General features: G+C 41.4%; 1 protein-coding gene across 1 annotated transcript in view; it reads left to right on the plus strand.

Moving 5' to 3' along the window:
* POC1A (POC1 centriolar protein A) overlaps nucleotides 1-12358 on the plus strand; it is a 58624-nt gene that overhangs the window by 19090 nt on the left and 27176 nt on the right. The window contains exons 8-9 of the mRNA XM_009891280.1: nucleotides 7864-7932; nucleotides 10936-11034. Of these exons, the coding sequence (XP_009889582.1) occupies nucleotides 7864-7932; nucleotides 10936-11034 (168 nt within the window). The remainder of the gene's footprint in view (nucleotides 1-7863; nucleotides 7933-10935; nucleotides 11035-12358) is intronic.

Genomic DNA, 12358 nt, shown 5'->3' on the forward strand with positions numbered 1-12358 from the left:
CCCTGTTGAGCTGTAGGCTTCTCGAGGAGTGCAGTGGCACAAAAGAAAGTTTTGCTTTGAATGAGAGTCCAAAACTGATTATGGCGATAGAGGTCTTGAGAATTAGACAACAGAAAGTCCCTTTAGGGTGATGCTGTGCTTAACTCAGAGCTTCTATAAACCAGTTTGGAAACAAGTCGAAGTATAAAAGCGGCTGGTAGTGCTTTCTGATCTTCCTTAAGGGTATTACGCTGAGATGGCTGTGGACCAGACCTGGTGTAGCCCTGGGCAAGCATTCCCTCTGCTGGTGTGTGCTATATTGCTGTGGGTTGGTGCTACTTAATACTGAGGGCTGCTTTTTTTTTTTTTCTTCTCTCTAGCTTCAGTGTGGTTTCTACCAGTATCTCCAAGTGGCTAAAAATGAAGTGGGTGTGGATTTTTGGGTCATTAAGTAGATTTGCCTTTTTAAGTGAGGGCTATAGGTTAGTCACCAAATGAACAGCCTGTTCTGAAGACATTCTTGAGTTGTGACTTTGGGTGGGTGATGAATATGCTGGTTGAGACTTTGTTCTTACTCTGACAGCTGACTGCTGTTACGTTGTTCTGGGAAGGCTGCATGCGAGTGGACACTTGAAGGAAAAAAAAAAAAACACCAAGAGGTCCTTTAGACATAATTTGACGCAACTGCTGCAGCGCCAGGAATTTGTTAGCAGCTGATTAGCTGTAGTTTACATAAGGGAGGATTGCCAAGTTTACATTGCTGTCTTTAATTGTAATGTAGCTGGCCTCCTTGTAGCAGAAGGATTGTTAGAGACAGGAGTTTGCAGCTTGGAGCTGACATCTTGCAGCTGTGAAATATCGTTCTGTATTGTGCTGCATATTTTAGTTCTGCAGTGCTTCAAGCTGTGAAGTACTCTTGCCTAATTCCATACAGATGAGACACTGGGTTGGTATGTACGTCCACCTCTGGTAGGGAATCATCGTTGAGGAACAGAACGTTTTGGGGCCTGTAAGTCACCTCCGGAGAGTTGCTAGAGGAGAGCAGGTATGTACACAGTGCCTGTCTGCCCTTTGGGGCGATTTGATTAGAGCATTTCCAGACTGACTTCCTTAGTGGAATGGAAGTTCTCAGTAAATATTTAGAAAACATCTGTATGGTTATGTTTATAAATAGGAAGACAGAAAATGCAAAGTTACATTTCTCCAAGCAGCCTTGACTTGAACCATGAAGTAGGTGTGTTCACCAACCTGGGTTTCATTCTGCATGAAAACATCCCTTGTTGCCATTGCTGTCTCTGTCTCCTGTGCTTTTCTCCTTGGTTCTCTTTCAGTCTCCCTCTTTTTCCTTTGTGTTATCACACCCATTGTGCAGTTTCTAGGTGTCTGCTCTTTTTATCTAACACTTTTCTTGTTGTTACCTTTAGAGATGTAGATTCTTTCCACAGCCCCTACTGCTTTCCACTCTATCCCCACTTGAGGACAATACTCAGCTCTGTCCTGCAGCTCTTGATTTGCCAGTGTACAACACCTGTGCTGATACCCTAAAGATGATGTGGAGAGGGAAAAAGGTATCTGTGTTGTGTGTGTTTTTTTAAAAAAAAAAAACAAACCCAAAAAACCCACCCCAAAACCAACCAACCAAAAAAACCCCACAAACCAAACATCCTTTTCTGATGAGATTGATAGATCTTCATAGCTGTAGGTTTCCTTGCTGCAAGTTTGTCATTGATCCTGAGATACAGGCTCAGTGCTTCTGCCTTACCAAAAGGTCTGTTAATTTGAATTGGTCTTCACTGAACTCTTTGCTGCTTTATTTGCTGCTGAAACCGAGTGACAGGTGAAAGGCATGTGACATCAGCATCTTATCTCAGGTCCTCTCTGTTCTTCAGCACTCAAATGCATTTATCAAGTTCCTTACCTGCTCTTGATGTTTTTGTAATTGTCTTGATCACTTATTCTTTGCATCTTTTGCTTCTCTGCCCCCTATTGTTTCAATGTCCATCTGTCCAAGTGTGACTTGCCCTTTTCTCCTGTGCCATGAAGCAGTTGAAAGCACTGTGAACAGTGGCAATGACTACTCTGTTTATTATTACTTCTCTTATGCCTTGGACTGATGATCCCATGCTTAGGATCCCAGCGTACTTGTTGCTGCCTCTGATTTGCTTCTTAGACCACATCACCACTTGTATCTCCTTTTTCTCTTTGCGCTAGTTAATCTGTTCCAGGAGAGTGACTGAATGTACTGACTCGTATCTTCCCATTTCTACATACGCTTTTGTGGGCAGAGGAAGAGGACGCTCTCCTTTAATTCAAGTATTTACATCCTCTAGATATGCCTTGTTCCAGCTCTTGGCACCTCCCTTACTCTCTTACCTGTCTTTTCTCTGCTGCGTGTTAATTTCTCCCAGGATAAAAAAAAACGTGGGGGGGAGGAGGAGGAAATTTTACTGGCATCCTTGACCTCACTTGTCTCTCTAGCTACCTTCCTCTCTGCCTCTCCTTTCGTTGTGCAGACTGTGCGTCATTAAACTGCTCTCCTGGTTTATTCCTGGACCTTCTCCAGCCTGGCTCTTATTTCTTCTGTTATGCTGAAGCCAAAAATGTTAGCTCTGTTCCTAGCTGGAGCTCACAAGTCTGGCCTCTCTTGTCTTGAATTGACTGTTGGTGTTGGCCTGGCTGTTACTGAAACCGTGTGTCTTCTGTCCTCCAGCAGTTCTATGGTGTTCAAGGAGGCTTTCTCTGTCATTGCCTGCTTATTATTTATAGATGGTACACATTCATCTGCTATCTGCATGCAGGTAAGACTGTTTGCTCCAGGCATATTTCCATTTCTCCAAACTAAACTCTTGGCCTTTCTCTTAAGTATTTATTTCAGACATATCTATTCTTAGCTCCACCTTTGAAAGCTTTCTGTTCAGGGATGCTATTCCTGTTGTCTCTTGTCATCCCCGCTATTAGCATCCTGCCAGTCGCTCATTCAGTGTTGTAATCTGTGTTCTGGCTTCAGATCCCATCTCTCTGGGTGATGAATGCATTCAAGCCATTCGGAATACTTCTGAACATCTTTTTCTAAGGACACACGTAGTGTTTTGTGTGAGCTGGTCAACCTGTGAATTGCTAGGGCAATAAAGGCCTTGTGATCATTAGCCTCAGTCTGTAGGAAGTAGGGGAAAAAAAGGAGAAGGTATAATCTCTCTCTGAGGGGTAGTCTGCACATAAATTATATTGTGACATGCTGTGCCTTGTCCTTCTTACCTATGCGTGCAGCTAGAAGTGGGATGTTGCCTGTTGTTTCAACTACCATGGCATGGTATGTGACCTTCCCCGGATCTTGTTCATCGGGAACGCTATTGCAAAGGAGTGGGTTTGATCTTGTTAACACTGTTCTTCTGTATGGCTTTTTTTTGTTGTTTCCAGTTTCTTTGCTGCATCCAGTGCATGAACTATTTGTCCTTTTGCGAGGCTCTCTGGGGTTTCTCTCCACCCTGCCTGGTACTCTTTCACAAGGGGAGATGAGTTGAATATTGATTAGTGGCAATGTTCTTCTCACTCAGCAATTCCAGTTGATGACTTTTTGAGCTTTTCTGTACTTGCCCTCAAACTTTCTGCAGCTCTGTCCTGGTATTACCAAAACTATTATTATGATGTCAAACTTTGACATGCACAAGAGCTCGACAGTCCTCATGTTGGCCTACTGAGGACTAAACAGAAATGTTCCTTACTGCTTACCCGATTTATCTCATCGTCCAATCCCTTCTTTCTGCAGCTTGCTGTTTAATCCAAGACAAGAAGCTCTAGGGATTTGGAGACTGGTGCTAGTAGCTTGTGTGTAGCACCTAGCACAATGAGGATGCAGAACTGGAACTTCTGAATCCTCAGGAAATATTAATAGACAGGCATTTGTATCTTGCTACAGAAAGAGGAATAAAATGGTCCTTCAGAAGGTTGCTGGATCGCACATGTTCTAGTTGCATGGGAAATAAGCTTAAAATTCTCCCTACAGCTTGTATAGAAGAATATGCAACTGCTGCTTTTTGACACTTTTAATGCAAACAGTAAGTTGAAAAAATCTGAAGGAAGACTTGAATTCTTCAGTCTCCAACCATGTACCTATTGCCCAGGACTGCATCAGAAACCTGTTGGATCTCTGCCATGCTTACCTGGAACAAATGGGAGTTAGGCTGTATCTAATCACTGGCATGTGTAGCTTTTTATTTGTTTTGTGTGTTTATATTAAATTGTGAGCATATTTGGGAAACTATTATTTGTATGTTGCTATAGCAAACCTGTTATATCCGGTAAGAGTGCTGTAAGTGTATGTAGCAGAAATACTCTTCACTTATTTATGTCAACAAATCTGTAGAGGATGTTGTGTCTATAGGCTTGTCTGTTCCCCTTCTTTCAATTTATAAAGGCACATTCAGTCTTTGATATCGGTTTCTATTTTGGGAGGAATATGTTCTGTTGAACTTCTTCCTACATCCCCCTCCCTTCAGAATGCCATGACTTTGGAGTCAGTTCACTGCCTGTCTTGATATGATTTGTATTGTGCTAAGCTTTGTCTAAATACACTGAAATATTTAGACTGATAAAAATAGTTTTGTGAAACATTACTCCTCTCCTGTCCTCACTTGTGCTTGTTCCTGAACATTTTGTCTTAAGCTATGTCTTGAACTTTTGTTTTTGCCCTTCCAACCCTGACTGGTTTATTACACTCAGAGCGCAGCTTCTGTATCCTCAGCTCTGTTATCTTTGAGCAGTATTCACCACTGTGCAGTTTTCCAGCTGTGTACTTGTTTCTGCCCCTTCTTGCTGCTTATGTGTCTCTTACTTAGGCATTTTTTGAGAGTCTCTGTTCCTGACGGTGTGGTCAGAGAGCTGAGCTGCTGGGGAAGGTGGGTGGGCGTAGAAGGCAGAAGCACGCTTTGTCTCGGCTGATTGATGGCAGTGTCTTTGGTTTGAAATATCTGCACTATGTAATGCTGTGTTAGTTGAACAAGCTTAGTCACGCTAATGACTGCGCATGCATTTTGAAATTGCTGCTCCTAGATCAATTCTGGCAAGCTCTCTGGAGTGACATCTTGCTATCAGAAGGCCTCAAAACCTTTTGAAATCACCGCAGGTGAAATGATAATATGGAAATACCTTAATGTGTTTTAAGGAAGCTAAAACTCTTCACACTGGGAGTGACCACATCAAGACTATAGTTTTGCCGGCATAGCCTTGTGCCAACATATCTGAGAGCACGCAGGTTGCAGTGTGAGCTGGGTGTTTGTCTACCTTCAAGATTTATAACCGAGTTCACTTTTACAGAGGAGAGAAAGAAGGGAAACCAGAAACAAACTGGATGTGAGGTTTCCATGCAATGACATTGGGAAGATGTGAACTCTTAATAGAGTAGTCCGTCCTTGCAACTTGATACAGGGTGAGGAGAAGCTTCTTACTTGGCTTCTGAGATACATGATCTTACTTGAAAGAGGATAACTCTACTTCTGTCAGGAGGTGTATGTTTGTGTGGTGGAGTTTTCTGGTGGTTGTGGCTTTTCTGGTTGTGGTGGTTTTTTTTTTTTTGTTCATTTGTTTTTGTGGTGGTGTGGGTTTTTTTTTTTAAGCCTGTCACTGGTTCAGCTTGCTTCCCCAGTTCAGCTTGCCTCTGCCTATTCCAGCATGGGCAGAAGCTCAGGCTTAGTACAGTCTGCAAAGCAATGTGTTCAGCAGCTGACATAAAACTTCACTACCTGGATCCTCGGCTGTTTATTCTAAGTAGAACAGTTTGTCCGTTGTGCCTGTGCTCGAACACACGTAATGATTTCCCAGCTCTGTTTAGCTGCAACTCAGAGCGCCTCCCTCATCCTTCCCATGTGCGTCCCCCTGCGTGCCTTCTGAAAGGTTGAAAGCATATTAAAATAGATGCATGGCGTGAAATGCATGCTTTTACTCAAGCAGTGCTTTAGCAGTCAGCACCATTTAAAGTTTCTCGAACCTGACTGTTTTAAGAGCAAGGCTTCTTCAAAATGCCAGCGCCTGTGGTGTATGAAGATGATCCTGGGTGCATTAACTCTGACATCTCTTCTGTAAAATGAAGAGAAAAGCAGTTTAAGCCAGCCTTCTATTCTTCAGTTAAAAACGTGACTACTACCACAAACCTTTATAGATAGTAGGCTGTAGCTTAAATGTTGCCTGCATTCTCCTGTGCTGCTGCAGGTGCCTGTTGGGTTTGAAGCCTCTTTCATGGCTTGGCCCTGTGCTCCACACATGGGGAAGATAGAGCAGTGATTCTGTTTTGTTTCTGATGCCTTTGGATGTCCGCCCTGTCACTTTTGTCCTGCTAGTTGGTATCCAAAGACAATAGCTGCCTCTTGTAAAACTCTAGATACTACTACAGAATACTGTAAATAGAAGCTAATGTACAAATACAGTATATTCTGTTGATGCTGCTCTGTTTGCCGTTTGGTGACCGGTTCTTTTTACCAGTGCTCCTCAGGTAGCCTTGGGTGCTTCTTCCTCCTGTGCTGAAGACTTTGTGGGTTTCTTGACTGCTAAGTCTTAAATAAAATGAATAAATGGATTCTGCGCTGAATACAGAATCTTATGCATTCGGTTATTCTGTTGTACAGATTTCTTGACTTAAAATGCTTCTAATGGCCAAATTAATTGATACAAATTGCTGTGGTTCACAGCTGGTCAAGCACGTTCTGAAGTTACATTGTGGTGGAGTAAGCAAGAACTTTAAGCCTTGGGTGTTTTGTGGTGAGCAGTTTTTATGGGATATCCTAGAAATAACAGGAGACTGTTTAAAGGGAAAAAAACCAAAACCCAAAACACAAGCAAAACCCAAACAAAAACAACCCAAGCAAAATGAGCCAACCCTCTCCCCCCAAAAAAAACAACATAAAAACCAAACTCAAACTCACTCCCCCCTACCTTTTCCTTAGCAATAGAACTGATTCTTTCACTTCTTGCCTGTAGACCTATCTGTTGGCTATTTTTATCATGTTGTGTTTTATGCTGTCCCTTAGTGACAGTTATGTATTTTCAAAGAAAGGCTGTTGGGAAAGTACGTGGGGGGAAGGTACTATTTTCCATGGTGAATCTGGTGCACACCATGGTCTGTGAAACTTGCTGTCTTGTGGTGTCAATGTCTTGAAGAATCTGGGTAACGTTTGAAACTCTGGCCCCTGAAGTTTGACTCTGAAAATCTTGGCTTAGTGCATTTTCCTTTCATGGTTCTAGTATTCACGGTGTGAGGAGGAGCTTGGAAAATGTAGATTCTCAGGGCTTGGCAACTTGAAGCCTGAAAGGTGGATTCATCGCTCCTCAAATTTATTTTAAGAAACTTGTGTTTTTATGGGACATGGTTTATGATTTGTGAATGTTTAGAATTGTCAGTAGTGGGAGTATTTTACATCTAACAGTCTTTCTCAATATGCCTTTTGATGCTGCTCTGTGTGCTAAACCTTTTTTTTCTGCTTTAAACCTTTCCATCAGGTGGCTAACTGAAGGCTGCACTTAACAAAACTCAAGTTTCACTGCTTTTGATAAATGAACAGGAGTTTAGAAACTTCTAACTCTAAAGGGTAGAGAGAATGATGGAGAAGGAACAAGGAAAAGCCTGAAATTGTAAAACTTAGTTTGTTCCTGTCTCTGTCTTAAGGCCATGGATATTATGCCATGGATATGGTGTCGTAAACTGGGAGCAAAAATGTGGGAAACAGTAAGTGCGTGCCAGTGAGCTTAGCGTGTTAAGCATGGCCCACTTACCTGACAGGTAAGAGCTATTTAAATTTTGCATTTAGATTGCTGATGTCAAATGAGCAATGCCTTGTAAAGCTGTAATGAATGGAGCTTTGTAACACTACTTTCATGTTTCAAATCTGTTTGCAGGGGCCAGCTACCTGTGTAGCATTTTCAAGAGCCGGAGACTTATTTGCCTCTGGAGGTTCTGATGAACAGGTATTTGGCTAATTTAACTTGATAGTTTTGTGCCTTGTTGTTACTGTTTTCTTGCCATCTTACTGCTTTCAAAGAGAAAACAAATATTAAAAATAGTGAAAGATATTAAACGTAGTCTTTTCTTACCACGGAAGCACTTCAGCTGGATTATCTGGGAATGGGTATGTAAACAGAAGAAATATTACCCTATATACAGCCCTTGTTATATGCCTTCCTGAGGCATCTGCTGCTGAGGAATAAGTTAGATGGGTGTACAAATGGCTGTGTTGAGATACCTTGAATATCATGGGCTATGCTGATGGATTGACTCTGATCTGCCACTGGCTAGTTATGAGACACAAGGCAAGCAGGCAGGCATACTTCCCCTGAATAATCTTCCAGGCTCCACTGGTCTACGGTGCTCTGTATTTCATATTCCTCAGTGCTCTCCTCCTCCCACACGCCTGTCCTCTCAGTCTTACTTGAGATGCTGTGGCTTAGCCATCTCCGGTGACTGAGACCCCGATGGTTTTGGGTCTGATTGGACATGAGTGTAAGCTGCAGGTCTCTTTATTAATGGGAGTCTGGTGCAAAGCTGTGCTAACGCTGCACTTGCACAGCTTTTTGGGTCAGAGCTGGACTTTTCTCTGCTGACCTCAGTGTGTGCACTAGGATTGAGAGCCTGGGTGTCCCATACTGCTGCCCCAAGTGCTTCATCCACAGAACCCCTTTACCAGAAGGGGAAATCTCCCTTTTACTTTTGGTTCTGAGTTACAGTCCAGATTCATGTTTCTTTAAAAGCTGCTGGGTTTTGTTTTCTGTTGTCAGTGGAGGAAAGCAAAAATGTACCCAGTATGCCTGGACCATGCTGAAATGACTTGCTGGGTTCTCTACCCAATGTATGTTTTAAGTTGTATACTATTGAGGAGGAAACTGACCCTAGGGTTGTAGCTCATGACAGTTTCATGAGCTGCTGCATTTTAACTGTATTTTATAGTTTTACCTAAATATGTGGCATAGCTTGACAGGCTGTCCCTCTAAGACCACTTTAAGGCTTTAAACTGTTTTGAAGTGATGCATGCTGCTTTTTGTCTTACAGAATTATACTGGAGTCACTATATTAAGATTTACTCTTGAAATGCTTATCTTAACGCATGAAACAAATATGCCTTTTTACTGCTGTTTCTCTCTTCTGTAAAGGCCCTGATGCAGCGCGAAGTTGTGATTCTATAGCAATTCATTACTACTTATTTTCAATAGAAAACTTTAGAAATTTTATGTGTCTTCAGTTTCTAGGCATAGCCAAGAAGCTGACTTTTTATTTATTTCATTTTTAGCTTAAGAGGATGTATTGCCTATGTTTGTCCGTTGTGTAAAGCACTTCAAAAGGCTTTTGTTTTATCTCCTTCTTTGTCTTTCCTATGGTTGGGATTTCTTTAAAATAATGCTCATTGCAAAATATCACCTGGCATTGTTAAACTGAAACACTGAATGGTAATGCCTCCCCAGAAAGGTGCTTTGACGTTTATGGCACGTGGTCATATACCGATGACTTTGGTGGCCCTTTCCATCATAGCTGAAGGCTGTGTGCTTGACTTGTGCGTATTGGGAAGGGTGGCTCTTGGCTTTCCTGGTCTTAGCTCCCATGAAGGAATTGCTTCTCTCCTCTTAGAGTTGTATGTGAAAATGCCGGCAGTGCTTCCTTCTATGCATGGAGAAAGAACTTTAACACACAATATATGTATGTATTAAAAACAGCGGTAGTCTTAGACTTCCAGTTGTGTATATCCAAGAAGCTTTTTCAGTGGAATGGACTTCGCTGAACACTAGCTTTCTGGATCCAAGAGAAGTAATAATTTTTATTTTTGTGGAGTAATTTAGACATGTAACCTGTTGAAAAAAAGAACATGTTTAGTTACTGGAACTGCAAGCAGGGCTGTTGTGTGAGCCTGCTGGAATCAGGTGGTATCATTTGCACCCTGTGCTGCAAATATATGCTGGTTGTAACATAGTGTGAGTTGCCCTGTTGAAGATATGGACAGACTTCAACCCAGAATAGTGGTCTGAGCGAGTATCCATTTTTCTGGCTTTGGTCTTCGCTGGGCTGTGTTGCATTGCTTTTAATCGCCAGGTTAGACTAGGTGGCAATGTCCAGCTTTGTTGTAATAGCACCCTTGCTAGCTGTGAAGAGACAATCTGTACAATAAGAACATCATTTTTTGTCTGTTAACCAATGAGGCCGTTCCATTGTGTAACTATGCAGCTACAGAAGAAAAATCATTTTATTCAGGTGAAGCAGGGATGAGAATTTTTAAGTAAGGAATAAACATCGATGTTTCTGATAACCAAGATGAGCTGCCTGGATTCATCGATGTCTTTCAGACTTCTGAAATAGTTGATTGATTGCTCTTAAACTTTTTCAGACTTTTAGAGCCGCTGCTAAGGATTTTGCTCCGTAGACTTGCTCTTGATATGTTGAAGTGGTTTATGTGTTAGAGACCTCTTTCCTCTTCTGAAATAAATACTGCATTATGGAGAGAAGCAGCCTATAAGTGGGGTTTAAGTTTGGTATTTAGCTGACAAACTAGCTCAAGACTTCTAATGCTACTCTCGAAGTACAAACTTTCCTTTTCCCGTGAATGAATCTGATGATAAACCAGTGACTATTTGTTTGGGGTGAGGCTGATAACTGCTATAATGCTAAGCATGGTATTTTAACATATTTGTGGTTTCAATGGTATATTCTGCATGTTGCTTTGAAGTTCTCTTGGTAGCTCTAGTTTTATGATGTGCCTGATACAAAGAATGATGGAAGAGCTAGGTCACTTACTCACTGAGAACTCAGTTATGCTATGTCTGTATTCAGTAGTGTATCTACAAATAACATCCTTAATTTAATTCATGCCAAAACCTTCTTAAGTAAGCTTTGTTGTGCATCTGCTGACTCTGCGTTGACAAAATTGACCTTAAAGCAAATGTAGATGGAAAATAGAGTTAACTTAGTCACTTGCCTTTCTTCTGCAGGTGATGGTGTGGAAGACTAACTTTGACGCAGCAGATTATGGCGATGTACTGAAAACACAGAAGTCTGGCGCTAGTGTGGATGGGACCCATCACCCTCTGGTAGGTCAGCATACAGAAATCACGTGGAGTTCCTTTTCAGTATACTTTCTGCAACTTGAAAGCATGTTGCTCTTTCAGGCAGTTGAACTATAGCGTTATCTTTCCTTGGTATTTATTGGAACTGCAGGATGTCTGTTTTTAACTGATCTCATATTGTTTGTTTTGTTTAACTGTACTTTATAAGAAAATTATATATAATGATTTTAAAAGGGAAACAAAATTGGTGAACGTGTATATGCATTTTTTTATTAACAGCCTGTGTTTAAGAACGTGTGGTAGTTTTGGATGACAGTTCACAAAAAAGCGCAGACGTGAGTAACAGCTGAAGTCAGTTTTGGTAGCTGATATGAATCCTTTCGGCAGGTGTCAGTTCTGAAAATAGATATTGTTCGTGCTAACTTTTCACTGACAGTCAGCAAAGACAAAAGAAATCTGTGCATAGACTTCACACTTGAGAAAGAGGTGGCGTATTGTACTGGAGCTTCTTTCCTGAATACTTGGAGACATCAGTTCATATCTGTTGCCTGAACCATGTGTTAAGAGACATCTGAGTTCTGACTGTATCTAATGGATAAATCCAGCAACTGAGTAATTCAGTTTGATGCACTGATGTAAGTGTAGTACTGATGTTGGATGTCATAGCTATTATAAGAGTAACACTTTAAAGTTACTGCCCGTATGAGTTAATTTTTGCACACGATGATGCTTCACTTAAAAATGATTATTTTGTCTTGTCAGTCTTTGGATATTTTTGATAAACTTGAGTATACCTACAGGATTCTGAAATATGTTACTACCACAGCTGTTTTTTGGTACATCGTGTTCAACACAAGCTGTAAGCTAAAAAGCAGTTTGTGAACCAGGGGGTTTATCCATATATAGCATTGCCTCAGTTGAAAGGTAAGCTTTTAGCCAACCTCTGTTGCTCTGTGGCACTTTCTTTAATATATCAGCTTAGATCAGACTACTAAACTTATGCTCTCTCTTAAGCATAGTAGCGTTTTTATTTAATAAAACTTGAGTCCATTGCTGGAGGTGTTGGAATAGCTGTAGTATTTTGTGATACAAGATTTGAGTCTGCAGCTCTAAACCTGATACTTTACTACGTGGAGTGCTCTGTAAAGAAAGCAAACAAAACCAGAGGATGTTAGTGCTAGGTGATTGGGAGAGGATGGTAGGAAGCAAACACAGAAGGAAGGAGGTGAAAGTGTTTATTGATCCTTGGCTGCTTTTGGCTAAAACTGACTTCTTCCTTTTCCTCCTGTGTTCTAACTCTAAAGTTATGCAGGCTATGAAACTAGCAGTCCAATGACCTCTTTGTTTG

This window comes from Charadrius vociferus, unplaced genomic scaffold, assembly GCF_000708025.1.
Source record: "Charadrius vociferus isolate BGI_N301 unplaced genomic scaffold, ASM70802v2 scaffold758, whole genome shotgun sequence".
Classification (NCBI taxonomy): Eukaryota; Metazoa; Chordata; class Aves; order Charadriiformes; family Charadriidae; genus Charadrius; species Charadrius vociferus.